Source organism: Heteronotia binoei, chromosome 2 (assembly GCF_032191835.1).
Source record: "Heteronotia binoei isolate CCM8104 ecotype False Entrance Well chromosome 2, APGP_CSIRO_Hbin_v1, whole genome shotgun sequence".
Classification (NCBI taxonomy): Eukaryota; Metazoa; Chordata; class Lepidosauria; order Squamata; family Gekkonidae; genus Heteronotia; species Heteronotia binoei.
The window spans coordinates 151,295,082-151,312,019 of NC_083224.1; the positions used below are offsets into that span (position 1 = coordinate 151,295,082).

The following is a 16,938-nucleotide window of genomic DNA, read 5'->3' on the forward strand; positions in this document are numbered from 1 at the left end:
AATTTGTAGAGAGTGGAGCCTCAAGAGGGTGGGGTTTGGGGAGGGAAGGAACCTCAGAGGGGTATAGAGCCCACCCTCCAAAGCAGCCATTTTCTCCAGGGTAACTGACTCTGTATTTTGGAGATAAATGTGATTCCTGGAGGCTGGCAATGCCTATTTGAAATTCTGGTTTCGTATTTTAGGCCTGATAAAAAAATAATGCTGCTTCTTTGCTTGGGCTCAGCATCTTGTTTTATACTGTGGAGCAATCCTTGCTTTGTTTGCAAATGAGAGATCCAGAGAACTCTGGTGTACTAAGTATGCATACTTTAAGTAGATTACAGCACAGTTTCGATGAGATGCTGAACGCATGCAAACCTGATCAGGGAAACTCTTTGCCTCACTAGGAATATGTTTAGTAGCACCCCTGTTAGCCTTAACTGTGGTTGGCATTGCTGCTGATGTAATACTGAACTGTGGTTAAGACCAGTGGTGGGAATTCATGAGCTACCAAGGTGGGGTCAGGTTGTGCAATGGTTAAACTATCTGGACTGTTTTGTCTTCAATTGCTTCTTTTGTCTGCCAAATTTTAAAATAAAAGTCAAGTTTAGGATTCTTTAGTTAGAATCCATGCTCTTTGTTGTTAAATGCAATAGAGTATGCTGTTTAGAACTGATGATGTAATAGCTAATAATGAGTACTAGGAATGTCTACATTCATAGTTATCCTCAGGCGGACTTTGAGGCATTATTAAAGCTTGAAACCATCTCTAGGCTGAGGAGGGGTTAATTCTTTAATGAAATTCAGTTTTGAAAACAAAAGTCATTTCAAAGGAGCTATAGATAATGTATATATCCTTTTCTCCTTTCGAGGCTGAATTTGTTTTTTTCAGAACCAAGGCTGGTCTGTGGTGGGTAGTGTGGTGGGTGTCTGTGCTTTGTTAGAACATCTAACATGCAGCTAGCTACATTTCTTGCTAATGAAATGGCAAGTAATTGTTGCCAGTGTAAGATTTGCATAGATGGGTTCTTCCCCATGGCAAAATACAAAGAAGATTGTGCACCCTACCAACTTGCTTTTGTTTTAGGAGACTACGGGATACCACGGCCTTGGTATTTCCCTTTGCAGCCATCTTACTGGCGTGGATCTGGACGTCTAAAGGCTGAGAAAACAGCAACTGCTGAGGGTGAGTTGTTTGGGAAAGCTGATGGTCGGAAATAACTTCAGAACCATTGATCCGTTTAGAGGTGAATGCACTCTTGCATTCATTATGGGAGCCATTGAAGAGATTAGACGCAGACATACAGTGGGAATCTTAGCAGGTGGCTTTGAACTCTGAGTGGCCCTCTATTATTAAATTGTTGTTGGAGAGTGAGTCAGTGTTCTGTCTGAAATCCTCCTAAATTATGCTTAAGTAGCAGCCTGTGAATCACGTGTCTCTCTTCTGATGTGTCTGGAGATAGAAGGGCTTTTGTGATGTGATGTGGCTCAACTTTGAACCAATGAGTATGATTCTGAACTTAACTGGGCTTTCACTAGAGTAGCTATCAAGATCAGGTAATATTTCACTAGCTACTGTGACATACTGATAAGAGTTTTGGACTAAGGCCGATAAAACCCAAGTCTGTGAAGCTCATTGGGTCACTCTTTCTCATCTTAACCTGCCTCATGGCATTGTTTGTGAGAATAGATGGAGGAAGGGAGATTTGCACTCCCGTGAGCTTCTTGAAGGAAGGCCAGGCCAGAAGGATGATACATGGATCTTGCAAGAATCATTCTGTCATTTCCCCCACCCCCCTGCCCTGAAAATCTGCTGATGTCCCCATGCTATGTTGGCCCATCACAGTTAATCTATTGAGCTGGCAAGTGATGTCTTTGCCTGAAGCCTGTTGCTCATAGGTGGGCCAGAGCCCCTTTAGTTGCCATGCCATCTCTTGCTGTCTTCCCATGTTTTCACCTTGTAGTCAAAGCACTTCAGCAGAGTTCTGCAGGAAGTAGAAAGAATATTTTTCCACCCACCCTGTGGTGCAGACCCAAACTGAAACAAAGAAGCAATATTTCTCCATCTGTTTCACACAAGTGTGCCTGCCTATTGACTGTAAAAGAAGTGCTGCACAGAACCCATCATTGCACTAAATAGTACAGCCAGTTGTTTCCTGCTTTTTCAAAAAAGATCTTGGCAACATCCTGGATTCTGGGACAGCCTTGCCAGTTTTGTTCAGCCACTTGTCCATCAACTGCAGACCATCTTGCCTTCTGTTTGCTGGTCTGACACATCTCAGAACTGACCAGTAGGAGCCCCTCATAACATGCTTTCAAAAGGAACAATTTTATAAAAGGGACATATAAGTCTATTGCTTTTAGCCTAGCAGCTGCTGTTCCATTTGGGGTTGCACTGAGGGCCAAATTATAAACTTAGTTACCATGTTTACTCACATAAGAAGATTTGCCCCCCCCTCCCAGGTGTGCCATTCATATATAAATTACCCACAACGATTTGTGTGTGCATCATGTTTTTAGAGGGGTTGCGTTGTATTCAACATCAGCTTTTGTACATGGAAAAAGCATGAATACTGGTGGCAAATAGTCACATGAATTTATACACCACAGGGAACACAAAGTCAAGCATGAATTTCCAACACTTGCCATTTTCATGTGTGTGTTTTTTTCATTACAAAGAAACAATTTCATTTTGGGCGCTATAAAGTTCAAATCAACCCCAGCTCTCCATTGAAACTCACCCCTATATACTGAGGTTCTTGTATGTGCCTCTGCAATGTATTAGTAAGTCCATTTAACTTTTCATCAAGTAGCTTGTAGCCAAGTTCAGACACTCTTTGTGAGGCAACTTAAGCCGTTCTCAGCCTCTCAGGCCCACAATTTCATGGAGGGCTTGGTTCAGTTATTATTACAGTTGTTGCTTCCTGGCAGTGATTTCATCAGTTGAGGCAGCACCTTTTTGAGCTTCCGTGCAATGGCTGCCAAGAAGTCATAGATGTATCCACAAATACATCTACCCAGTCCATGTTATGTCCTCCGCTCACAATTATATTCCTGGTGACAGATGGAACATGGCATGTCGAAGGTACTTTGGATGGGCAAACTGACCATAGTGTGCATGTGTGTGTTTTAACAGTGTGGAACTTTAAAAACTAGTTTTAATTAAGGAAATCCTATGGCAGACAGCCCCATTGTATTCTCAAAAACTTTAAACCAATTTGGTGGTTCCGATGTCTGGAAGAGATGCATAAGCAAACTGCCCTTTGTGGGATCTGTTTATCAACAATCCACAAATCCACAATAACAAATGGCTGCTATACCACAGAGATGGAGGGGTTATAAGGGGAGAAAGAAAATCTGTTATTTGCACAGCCATTCTACTCATCACCACCATAATACTTCATCATCCCCGACAGGCTGTTTGCATCTGGTTCTCAGCAGATGAAGGTACTTCTAGGCCAGCAGGGAGCTAATCCCCTCTACAAACACTGTGAAACTTCTCCCACCAGCCCCATCCCAGTCTTTACACATGTTAGGGTCAGAGAGAAAAGAGGCAGCAACATTGTTCCATCTGAAAAGGCTTTAGATTTTGTTATGTTCCTGGCTGAAAGTACAGTTTTCCCACTGGACACACTGTGAGAGGAATTCTCAATGATGGCAGATGGTTATTACTCCTGATGTGTTTTCTTCCTTGCCTTTTCTTCCTGGCTGCTATCAGAGAAGTAGTACAAGGCTATAAATTACTGAGAAAGATTTAGGTAAAGCTTTGTGAAAATTGGAGGGATACAAGAGATGGTAGAAGCACCTTTTATAGTTTTTGGTCCAAATGTTCGACAATGTTTTTGTTTTTGGCAATGTTTTTGGTCCAAATGTCTCCAAAGCTGCAATGTCTCTACTTATGATTATGTTGGCAAATTGGGGGGGGGGGTGTTGGAAATTATAGTTGGCCGGACACACTGGAAGCATGGTGAGTCCCACAGGTATTGCCAGTGCCACAGGGAATCACTACAGCCCTGAATGCAGAACAAAATGGGGTGCCAGGTTTGGGCACATGTGGTAGAGGTTACCTATGCTTGATTTGTTGTTGTGGCTATATTTATAAAAGAATTTCAGTTTTTGAACTCCAGAAGTTCATCTGATCCAGAGTGCAAAAATAAACCCTCACTTGGGTTTTGTTTTGTTTTTTGCACTCTGGACTAGATGAAGCCTGATTAAAAATCAGGAGATTGATTAAAAATATTATGAACTTCCGTTTTAAACAGTAATTTCATCCCATACAATATAGCAGTTTACTTGACTCATCTGGCTGACATTTCTCTAGTTTGAGTCCAAGGGCACCTTTAAGACCAACAAAGTTTTATTCAGGGTATAAGCTTTCGTGTGCACACACACTTCTTCAGATACAATGAAATGGAAATAACCAGTCCATACATATAGGCAGAGAGTAAGTAGTAAATTAGCATTCAGCATATTTAAAATGTTTAACAGATTTGAGGACCAAACAGGAATAACAGGCTTTGTTTATATGGTTACCATTTGTTTGGTTTAATTTTTTTTTGGGGGGGGGGGACATAGCAAAGGAAATAAATATCTCAAAATTGGAAGCCGATGATGTATCTTTAATGTGGAATGCTGAGAGTAATTAAATGGAAGTGTCTGTTTGGAAGCAAACGAGGATTCATCCAAGTGACAACTGGCCCTGAATACCAAACAAAATGGGGTGCCAGGTTTGGGCATGTGTGCTTGGCAACTGATCTGTTAGGGAGCAAGCAAGGTACCTGAGACGTTCAGGAGCTCTCTCACCAAAGTCAAAGAAAGATGTCCCCAGGGATAGCGACTGTCACCAAGCTCCTATTGATAGAGACAAGCATTCAGATTCCTTTTCTCCTTCACATATACAGAAGCCAAGATATGGACTAAAGGAAAATACAAACGGGATCAGGAATGGTATTCTTAACAGCAGAAAAAGTGGACAAACTTATTTTCAGAGACTATGTCAGTAAGCACATTAGCAGTAAAACAGTAAAAGGAAAAAGACTGATTCATTGCAGCCAAAGGCAAGCTGCCTCTTTTCACCATATTTTGCAGTAAACTGAAGTAAGGTCTTAATAGGAATGCAAAACACACCCAGGTCACTGAAGCAGTAAGTACACTATGAATTCAGTATTTGCCAAATAGGAAACAATTTTGTAAAGAGAATACTATCCATATTTCAATATTGTCACCCAAGCCTTACTTACAATCATTGGAATTTAGGAACAAAACTTTCCCACCTCTCCATTAAAAACCCTAGCCTTCTGGGAAAAAAGTCTCATAATACATTTAAATCTTGGAGACACATATCCCTAAATATTGCTAGACAAAATAGGAAGTCAAAAGTTCTGCACATTTTGTAGTTCACATAATAAATCTTGTATTATAAAAAGACATAGCAAGTCTATTATAAAAAAAGGCTTACTAGTCAAGCAAATCTTTAAAATCTAAGGTGCATACATTTCTGGCAGCCCATTTTTCCCAGTTGCCTCCAAAGAAATATTGCTATTTAACCCTACTACTATGCCAGATTGTTTGTTTTTCCAAGAGAGGAACAATTTTAATAGGATTTTAATATAACCTAATTATAGTCAGTTATAGACAAGTAAATAAAGAGACAAAGATAAAGTTGAAATCTACTTTGGATCCCAACTGGGGACAAAAGTGGGGATATAAATATCTAAAAATAACAAGTTGGGGCTAGTGGGTCATCATAGCAACCAGGAAAATAAGATATTTTCCCATGTAACTGAGCAGAAGATAAGTTATTTGTTTCAGAAATTAAACTGTTAACTCTTGGTTCTTCTAAATAACATTTCATATTGAACCTCTAAGTATTATAACTCGACAGTAAAGCTCTAAATAGGAAGCAGGTAATTTTCATAATAGGATTTTTTTTTCAGGCTAAAGATTCCACTGGAACAATATCTTAAAAATTTTAAAAAACTGTCCTTTTAATGCTTGTTATTGTTCGGCCACTGTTTTGTCTAACAAAGTGGATTGTAGCCTTCAAAAGTTCATGCTCCTAAAGTCAAAATTAGGGTTGATTCATATATTGCAAAGGTGGTGGACACAAGGACTGTCTGTCACTGTACAGAATCTGAGAATTTAATGATGAGAATTTAATTCTCTGGCACACATGAGCCCAATTACTATCGGGACCATAGCACTTAGGAAACCAGGGCTTAAGCCTTCCCTCTGTGCCATTTTCCAAACCTGAAATGGCCCCTGGGAGCAGCTATGTACTGATATGGGAAACTTTATGCACAGCCCTCAGTATATGTCAGTTGCCCCAACAGGACCAATAGCAGGTGCTAGTGAGCATTTCAGGTCAAGGAAATCGTGTAGGAAGGGAAGGTTTAAATGTACTATGTGTACGTGCCGCAGTCCTGATCTGCAAACAAGGTCTTTGTAATGTGTGAACCAATCCATTATTCTAAGGTGCTATAAAAACCATTTTGTAACAATAAGGGCTATCTTATTGGCAGCAAAGGTTGACTTTAAAGAATCTTATCTTTTGATTAACCTAGACAAAATTTCAGAGAAGGCAAGCAGTGTCCATTCAAAGTCTACAGAAGAAGAGGCGAGAAAAAGTGTGCCAGATGAGTCTGCCAGTGGGGATGACAGTCAGAGGAAGAAGAACGGTAAAGAAAATGCATGTAAACGCAAAAGAACAAAAGAACCCAGCGAACAGGAGATCTTTGCATCAGAGACAAAAGACAAAGCTGAAATGAATAGTAAGGAGAGAGGAAAGAGACATAATTATGACTCTTATGTGCCATATATTTGAATTGTAAACTGCTTTTTCAGTATCAATTCATGAATGTCTACATTGCATCTACCTGTCAGCAGGTGTAGTTAGGCAAAGGTGTGTTACTTTATTGTCCATGGGCCAATGTACTGTTCGACCATCATGCAATTTTTTAAAGGGCTATTACTAGTAACCCAATTTGATATAACTTTTTCATGTATGTGACTTTTTAATTTAAAAAGCTGGCTTGAAAACATATAATTCTGTAATCATCAAGAATGATATCTGAGGGCCTGTTTACTAGACAGCAGAATCAAGGTAAAGCTTTAATTCAGGACTTTGTCATGTCAGGCTGCTGGTGTAAGATCTCATGTTTGAATATCCACCCAGAAGCAAAAGATTCTGCATACAAAAAAAAAATCATGCAAAAACCTTGGACCCATACCAGTCTGGCTTCCGCCCAGGCCACGGGGCGGAGACAGTGTTGGTCGCCCTCATGGATGATCTCCGGTGACATCTGGATCGAGGCGGCTCGGCAGTATTGCTGTTGTTAGACCTATCGGCTGCGTTCGATATGGTCGATCATCGGCTGCTGACCCGTCGCCTCGCTTACGCAGGAATTCGGGGGCTAGCCTTACAGTGGCTTTCCTCCTTCCTTGAAGGTCGGGGACAAAGGGTGGCGGTTGGAGGAGAGCTGTCCCAGAGACACCAACTTAATTGTGGGGTTCCTCAAGGGGCAGTTCTCTCCCCAATGTTGTTTAATATCTTTATGCGCCCCCTTGCCCAGATCGCCCGGAGACATGGGCTGGGTTGCCATCAGTACGCTGATGACACCCAGCTCTATCTATTGATGGGCGGCTGGACTGCCGACGCCCCTATAAATTTGGACCGGGCGCTGCAAGCCGTGGCAGGCTGAATTAAGCTGAGTGGGTTGAAGCTGAACCCAACGAAGACAGAGGTCCTTTGCATGGGTCGCGGCGGGCTGGGAGGGGAGATCTCCCTACCGGCCTTCGACAGTGCATCACTGATACCAGTGCGCAGGGTCAAGAGCCTGGGAGTGATACTGGAGCCATCCTTGACAATGGAGGCACAGATAGCAGCCACTGCTAAATCCGCCTTCTTCCACCTAGAAGGGCGAGGCAGTTGGCCCCCTTCCTGGAACGTAGCGATTTAGCAACAGTGATCCATGCAACAGTCACCTCGAGATTAGACTACTGCAATGCCCTCTACATGGGGCTGTCCCTGTGCCGAACTTGGAAACTGCAGCTAGTGCAGAATGCGGCGGCCAGGCTGTTAGTGGGACTACCTCAGTGGGAACATGTGCAGCCTGGGCTGAGGGAGCTGCACTGGCTTCCAATTGTGTTCCGAGTTCGCTACAAGGTGCTGGTTATTACCTTTAAAGCCGCCCTGAGCCATTCGTGGGAAGGGCGGGATATAAATCCCAAATAAATAAATAAAGCCCTATATGGCTGAGGACCTGCCTACCTTAGGGACCGCCTCTCTCTATATGTTCCCGAGAGAGCACTGAGATCTAGTTCCCAAAATCTCTTAAAAATCCCTGGACCAAAGGAGGCCAAAGTGAAAGCAACGAGGGAGCAGGCCTTCTCAATAATGGCTCCCCAATGGTGGAACCAGCTACCGGAGGAAGTGTGAGCCCTGCGGGACTTTAACCAATTCCGCAGGGCTTGTAAAACTGTCCTTTTTCAACAAGCCTATAAGGTGCAACCCTGAAAGTGACATCTGGCCATCTGGATATATATATATATTACTGTATATATATATTACTGTAATGTAGCATCCCTAATTTATTGTGGTTTTTAAATATTTATGTAACTGTTTTAACCGTATTTATTAATTGCATTTTATTATATGAATTGTATTATTATAATCACGGTACATACCATGTCTTGTGAGCCGCCCTGAGCCTGCCTTGGTGGGGGGGCGGGATATAAATAAAAACTTATTATTATTATTATTAAATAAGGAAGACAAGGTGAATGTTCTTCCTGAAGTGCTAGGAAATGTATTTTTCCCACTTGCAGTAGGTATAATCCAGGAAAATCTTTATAATTTGATTCTCCTGAATATATAAATTTACTTTTAGCCATCTTTAAGAAAGCATAGCAGAATCCTATGGCGATAAGGCAAGGTAGCCCCAGTGATAAGGAGCCACTGACTGCAGGGTGTTTCCCCCCCTTAGTAATTAAACCCTGAGGGTTGTGAAAATGCTTATTATTTGGTCTGGGGAGGGAGTTGTGTTTTTTAATGTATGGTCAAGATTTTCCATAGTTTACTTATTGCTAGTAATTAATGTGATGGTATTCAACCACTTTTGGTTGCAGTTATTTATACCAGCTGTATAACAGTAGCCATTAACCAGCTACTGTAGAGAAATTATGTTGTCGAAGGCTTTCACAGCTGGAGTTCACTATGACCCAGAGAGAACTCCAGTTTTTTGGGTTATACCTCTGAGGATGCCAGTCACAGTTGCTGGCTAAACATCAGGTCTCTCAATGCCAAGACCATGGCCATATGGCCCTGAAAATCTACAACAACTAATGTCAAGAAATTGTGTATACGTGGCTTTACCTGAATATGGACTTGTTAGTAATCACCTATGTTCACAAAAGAAAATCATGTAATAATACTGAGGCATTTTAAATTTTGCTTTAAACATTTGCAGACTCATATGAACATATGAAGCTGCCTTATACTGAATCAGACCCTCGGTCCATCAAAGTCAGTATTGTCTTCTCAGACTGGCAGCGGCTCTCCAGGGTCTCAAGCTGAGGTTTTTCACACCTATTTCACACTCAGCCTGCCACCAAGCCCAAACTCTATGGTATATGGGCCAAATTAGACTGTGGGATCACCACTTGTATTTATTCTCATGCCATGTCTTGTTCACAGGTATAATAGGAAAGATAGACTGTGGGGAGGTCACTAAAAAGGTGTCAGGTAGATGAGGATAGTTCACTCTCACTTTATGGCACTGTGTGGGCTGAGGCATTTCTCTCCTAGTGTGACTTTGATACTGGAAATGAATTGATCTTCAAACAACAGAGTGCAATGAGGTAAAGTGAAGGAGAAGACAGGGTTTAGCTACTCACATCTGCATGTTCTATCATGTATTTTAAAAAGACTTCAACCCTTGGTTTACGTATGAAAAGGGGAAGATGTGAACAAATACTCATGAATCCCCTTTCAATTGGAAATACCCATCCAACAGCAATTTTCTTCTTCAATGACTGCTCAGAAACAGAATCATCCATTACTTCAGTTCCAAGGTTTCAGAAGCCCTTTACACATGACATTGATTTCCACATACATACAAGGGGGAATGGGCATGAGTTCAATGTAAGAGTATGCAAAAAAAAAAAAGTATTTTTTTCATGTTCAGAAATATTGGACCAGAAAAATATTGGCGTTACTTGATATGTCCAAATCCCAATAGCCCATATGGTATTCAGATTTGTGATTTTTCAGGAATCCTGATATCCATCCCCCCCCCCCCCCCGCAGCTCTGTTATACCTTATGGGGATCATTACAGTCAGTGGTTCTCATAGGGTATAATGGGGAATCGATCTGGGATATCTGAAAGTCTGGGAGGGCTGTTTTTGAGGTAGAGATATCAAATTTGCAACATAGCTGCTGGTGCCTTTCCTCAAAAGAACCCCAGGTTTCAAAAACATTGGACCAGGAAGTTCAATTCTATGGGCCACCAAAGAAGGTGCCTCCATCATCCATTGTTTCCAATGGGGGGGAAATCATTTAAAGGATCGCAGTCTCTTTAAATACCTTCTGAGAGCTGTACATTCACTCCATAGGCATTTAAAAGGTTTGCAGTCCCTTTAAACACCTTCTCCAAGCTACAAGATCACTTGGAATGGGGTTTAAATTGACTTTGATCCCTTCAAACACCCTTCAACTGTGGCTATCAGGCAGTCCTGAAAACCCCCAAATATACATTTAAATATGTTTTCACCTATCCAATGTAGCTGACAATATTCGGGATTTTTCAGGACTGCCTGATAGCCACAATTGAAGGATGTTTAAACGGATCACAGCCCCTTTAAACACCCTTTAACTGTGGTTTTCAGGTGGTCCTGAAAAATCCCAAATATTTTCCAGTTATATTGGATAGCTGAAAAGATAGTTAAATGTATATTTTGCTGAAATAATAGCTGAAGAATCCCAATAAAGTATTTTTCTACACAACTTTAGTATGATGTTTCCCTTGCCACATGCAATTACTGGCTCATGAGCATAGAATACATCAGCCTTTAAAATTTTGGTGCTTCATCTACATGTGATTGCACTACACATGATCCTCCCAATACATGTGGTCACCAGTTTGTGTGAAGAGGATAATGGACATGTATTTCCAGCTTTGGTACATGTGAGCATGTACCTTCAAACATCTGGGTTTCCAGTCTTGTGTACTGAAGTTGAAATATGTTTTAGATGTATTTAAATGGTTTAAATAGTTTTAATGGTTTTAGATGTATTTAAATAGTTTATGAATATGTGTGTTTGATGTGTTGGTATGTTTGTGGAAGAGCACCTCATTTCGTTGCTCTCTTTTTGTTGAGAACAATGACAATAAATTTATCTATCTATCTATCTATCTATCTATCTATCTATCTATCTATCTATCTATCTATCTATCTATCTATCTATCTATCTATCTATCTATCATATACACCCACTGCTCTGTTTACACAAAAATGTCAAGCACATATATTAAAAGGATCATGCATAACTCAATATCACATTATGCACAGTTTTATTTATTTCTTTTCTTTGATTTATATCCCACCATCCCAACCAAAATCATAACAGAACAGTGTTATTGGGCATAGGACGTGTACATGGGTGGGCTCCCCCTTCCTATGCATGTTGGCTCCATTCTCATGAACTTGCATAGGTGAAGACAAGAATTGTGAGCTCATGGCCTGCCTACCCTTCTATTTTTTGCAGTGCATGTAATGTTGCTGTAGAGGACTAAACTGAGTGATCAAGAAAATCCTGAGTGGAAAGTTAAGAGGATTAACTGGTATTTAAATTACCTCTGCAGTGAAGGGCAGTCATTTTGGTGTCTACTTAATGTGTAATTTTGGCTAAGGGAGTGGCCATTATGTAAGTAACATTTTTAAGTAGTCTACTTGGGGTTCAGGTGCCAATCTTTTTGCAAAATTGGAGTTTCTGTTTTTGACAGCAAACTATGCACTTAGCTTTAAAAACCCTTTACATGGTTTGAGGTATCATTGGGGCTCATCTTAACACGGTGATGCACGCATTATGGAATGCATAAAATCAGGACAGTCCTTCAAAAAAGAACTAGCCCACTATTAACTAAAGGTCACTTTAGCAAATGTTTTCTTAGCACCTTGTTATCATGGCTTATTTCGCTTTTCATCTCTCAGTTTCTCGCAAACTCTGAAAATGCTACCAGGGTTGGCTTGCCTCTTAGTGGGAAAAATACCTGACATTCCCTTTTTTAACCAATAACCTTTAGGCAGCTCAGTTGACAACTGAACTGGATGTGTTTTTGAAAAGCCAGATTTAAAAATAACATAATTTGAAGCCAAACTAAACTCGACAAAGGCAGTTTTTATTCACTTGTCTGTCATTTTCAAACAGTTCAAATCTACACCAAAAGGGGCATACAGAGGTACTGTCCATCATACCAACTGGCTGGTGGGAAGTGTTAGGGCACATTTTTACACTGACTGCCTTTTGACTGACATGATTCCTGTAAGCTTAGGGCAGTTCCTTCATGAAAAAAATTTAAAAGTAAAATCAGTTTGCTGTAAATCTGGATGTTAAGTTTGGAGCCTTCCAGATTGCCTTCCCTGTCTAACAAGAGCTCACATCAGAAAATGGAGTCAGTGCTGGTTTTGCATTAACATTTGAGAGCAGAGTACAGGTTTGGGTCTGGTTTCCCAGGGTCCTGACAGTTCTTGACAGCCAACAGTGGTCTTCGTCACACACGACCCATTAAAAGTGGTCATCTGTCTCGACCATCACTGTTGCTTCACATATCCTGCTGTGAGTTGAGATGTAACTCAACAGAGTCCAGTGATCATTCTCCTCTTCGGGTCTTCACTTCAAAGAACATTTTTATTAGAAGGGAAGAGTCACAGACTCCCAGCAGTGGAGTGGGTCATACCCTCTGAGTTGGCTGCTCTCAAACACAGCATTTCTGGGCACATGGACAATTAAGTAAACAATCTTTATGAAAAATTTTCCAAGCGCATCGTGAGGTAATTTAAAAAACCCAAATCAACAGGCTGTGGATCCTTGGTGTATATCTTCACAAATGCTCAAGGGGCTCAATTACTAAAGAGGGAGCCTTTTGCTCAGAATTAAGAAAAATAAGCACTCTCTTCAGTGGCATTCAAAATAGTGCTGTATAACTGTATCACTATAATATTATAACTGTTGTGGTATAGCTGCTACAGGTTTGTTTGTTTTTTAACCGGCAAAAACCCTTCTGGGTAAGGGGATGGCAAGCTAACAAAAGCGTAGGGAAGAAAGAATGGAGAATTGTCCCATGTTGTGAATGCCTCTGAGTCCATCATGGGGAATTGCTGGCATCCTGAAACACCACATTGCTTTGTAATAGAAACACATGCTTATCACACTACACAAACATGTTTGTGGCTGCAAAGTTGACTCCTATGCTTATCTAATTTTAAATGTCTTTGTCTTTCAAGCAAACTCCTTCTTTGAAGCTGAACCGTCTGGTCTGGTCCCAGGTGTTCGCATTCAGAACCTAGTAAAGATCTTCCCTGGTTGCTCTAGGCCAGCAGTGGATGGCATGAGTATTACCTTTTATGAGGACCAGATCACTGCTTTCCTTGGCCAAAATGGAGCTGGAAAGACTACAACTATGTAAGTTGCTCTTGGATCAGATTACCTGTCACTTGCCTATGAGGTTTTGTAATCATGGCTGCCTTTATTTTTCAGAAGTTTATTTGTATATTTACTGCAAATAAAGGAGTAAATACAGAACACAAGACAGGTGTGTTAGAGAAGAAAAACCATCTCACATAGCCCTGTAACTTTTATGAACATTTGTGGATACTGTGTGACTGGATATGGAGGATTGGCCCCAGTTTCAAGGAACAGAATGCTGCCTTACTTCACAAACAAACTGAGGTTCTCCAAGGGCCACATTCACAGAACTTTAGAACCTGGAAACATCGTTTCCAGCCTGCCTATATATGGGTGCGCCTAACTGAGAACAACTATCTATTTCTGAATTGATTCATCACGTTTTTATCTCACTGTTCCCTTAGGGAGTTCAGTACCCTGCACAAAGATCTAATCTCCTCTAGTTTGTGTTCACAACAAATCTGTTCATGTTTCAGCTGAGAGAGAAATAGAGTGGCTGGCCTAAGGTCACACAATGAGCTTTGTGGCTGAGAGGGGATTTGAAGACATGGGTTCAAATCCAGCTCCTCTTAGTCCAACATTCTAATCATTACATCACCCTGTGAAAGATAATATATGTTTGTTTGGTTTAGGGGTTATTTTCTTTTTTCTTTTGATACATTGCACTTACATTACACATAAACAATTAGTGGCATGACAGTCCTTTGAACTGAGTGCAGGTTTGTCCATCCACATTTCTGCATAGAATAACCAGTTGGCCTTGGGATTTGTTTTATTTGCAGCCAAGTCTCAATATCATGTGTTATAAAATGTAGATAGTTATATATTTTGTTCTCTGGAACAATTCTGATTTTGGATACCATTGTGAAAATTGTCTTCTTTTACCGTTTCCTCCTCTTGCTATCCTAGCTAAGGAAAGGAAAGGTCCTCTGTGCAAGCACCAGTCATTTCTGACTTTGGGGTGACGTTGCTTTCAAAACGTTTTCACGGCAAACTTTTAATGGGGTGGTTTGCCATTGCCTTCCCCAGTCATCTACACTTTCCCCCCAGCAAGCTGGGTACTCATTTTACCAAACTTGGAAGGATGGAAGGCTGAGTCAACCTCAAGCCAGCTACCTGAAAACCCAGATACCGCCAGGGATCGAACTCAGGTCGTGAGCAGAGCTTAGGACTGCAGTACTGCAGCTTTAACACTCTGCGCCACGGGGCTCTTTTCATCCTAGCTAAACAAATGTTAAATAAGAAAAAGTTTGATCACTCCCATCTGTGATCACATAGGCTTCTGAGAACATTTACAAAGAGAGTTCTAAAACAGGCAAGACCTTAGAAAGAAGGAAATGCCTTTCTTATAAAACTGGAAGTAAAAGGAGAAACAAAAAGCAGATGTCTCTGGAAGAGAAGCGCTTTCCCGGGGTCAGGTCTTCTTAAATATGCTGAGAGAGATGGGAAGCCTTTTGTATGAAAGGGCTGAAAAAGCAATGGTCAGCAAAGCTGATATGCCCCTTGGGCCTTTGAGAGTTGCAGGTGCATTGTTTCTTAGAGGTTTGGACAAACATTTCCTTGGCTTTCAGTTCCCATTGCCCCTAGGTTTCTTCCTGAATCACTTGTATTCTGATGCCAGGTCAAAATTTCAAAAATTGCAGATCTATATCTTTTTTTTAAGCTTTCCTTGAACTAAGGGGATTCTGAAACAAGGGTCATCCATTATGTTCTTTTGGGCTGTGTTTCCTAGGGCAAACCAGATGTTATTTATGTAAACATGTGGTGTAACCCTCACATTTCTTGAGATAACAGGGAATGGAGGTTTACAGAAGGACAGATGCTTAATTCCTGCTGCTCCTCAGTACTATTCTGCAAATGCTGTGCCACCCTCAGCCTTTTTCATCTATTTCATCTAACTTCCAGTTTGGAGGCCATTTAGGGGGCCAAGCAGAGGCATTTGTGGGGATAATAAACAGGCAGGGCATGGTTAAGTATCTGTCCTCTGCCAACCAATTATTCCCTGCAATGTCCTCTTCCCTGTAAAAGGTAGCTCCAGGTAAATAGCCATGTTGGTCTGAAGCAACAGAATAAAGTCAGAGTCCAGTAGCACCGTTAATTGGATCCATAGAGTTGTGGACACTGATTGCTCTTTTTTGTGCTTTCTCCAGCCTTCAGTATCCCTTTTGAGATGTGGCATCCAAAACCGCACACAGTATTCTAAATATGGTCACACCAGAGACTTGTGCAAGGGAATTATTTTACTGGCATCTCTGAGACGCCTCCTTTCCCAGCACTACCCCCTTTTCCTCCCATCCATTCCCACCTCTGGGGCTCCCTGAGCCTCAAAACAAGGATGGAGGGAACAGGAGCAACTGTTAGAATACCCAAGTCTGCCCTCTTCTTCCCCAGGAGGTTGGTCCTTTAGCTAAGGCAAGCACTTCCTCTTTCTTCTCTGGCATAGTTTTGGAGCCTCCTAATCCTTCACCCCAGGCCCACCTCCTTAGCCTTGCCTTCAACATCTGCCTTTCCACCTCAGCTAGGGACCGGAATACCATTCCTTAAAATGGCCTCCTGCAACCTGGCTGACATCTTTCCTTGCCTTCCTGGCCCCCTTCCTGAAGGAACTTCTGCTGGGCCATTGCTTCCTGGCCTCCATGGTGCTCTGTTGAGCTGGGGTCCTTGGCCTTGACTGTCCTGCCAGGCCATTGTTGGTGGTAGTGAGGGCTGCCACACTGACTGCTGGCCACCTCCTACTCCCCTGAGCCCGCTGCATCATTGGGGACCCCCTGGACACCACTGCCTTGCAGCTTCTGAGAGGGACATCAATTCATGCTTTTTATTGGGGAGCTGGGAACACACTGGAGGGCCCTGTGTCTTCCCTGTGCTGTGTCTTCCTCCCTGGGAGAATCTTTGCCAGGTGAATGAGGAGTAGAGAAGATTTGTGTAATGTTGGACCTGGCAGTAGCAGCATCCTGCTCAGCTGTAAAGCTACTGGGCATGGCCTAGAAGGCACAGGGAGGGAGGCAGGGAGAAGCCTGGTTTCCTTTGCTGATGATTTCAATGTTTTCTTTTAACATAAAATAAAAAATGTGCAATCTATATTCATTGTGCTGACTTCTCCTCTCCATCACCTCTTGTGAGAAACTAAGCCAGTAAATTCCAGGGCTTTTTTGGTCAGAGCTCCAGAGCTCTGGAATGGGCTGCTGGTGAGATCTGAGTTGTACCCTCCCTCCTGATTTTCTGCTGGCAATGTACAATCAACTTGTTCAAGATGGGCTGTAGGAGGATAATT

General features: G+C 41.7%; 1 protein-coding gene across 1 annotated transcript in view; it reads left to right on the plus strand.

Moving 5' to 3' along the window:
• The window catches only part of ABCA4 (ATP binding cassette subfamily A member 4), a 179,447-nt gene that overhangs the window by 103,331 nt on the left and 59,178 nt on the right, over positions 1–16,938 (plus strand). Inside the window, exons 18-20 of the mRNA XM_060232234.1 lie at positions 1,067–1,165; positions 6,543–6,749; positions 13,484–13,661. Coding sequence (XP_060088217.1) covers positions 1,067–1,165; positions 6,543–6,749; positions 13,484–13,661 — 484 coding nt within the window. The remainder of the gene's footprint in view (positions 1–1,066; positions 1,166–6,542; positions 6,750–13,483; positions 13,662–16,938) is intronic.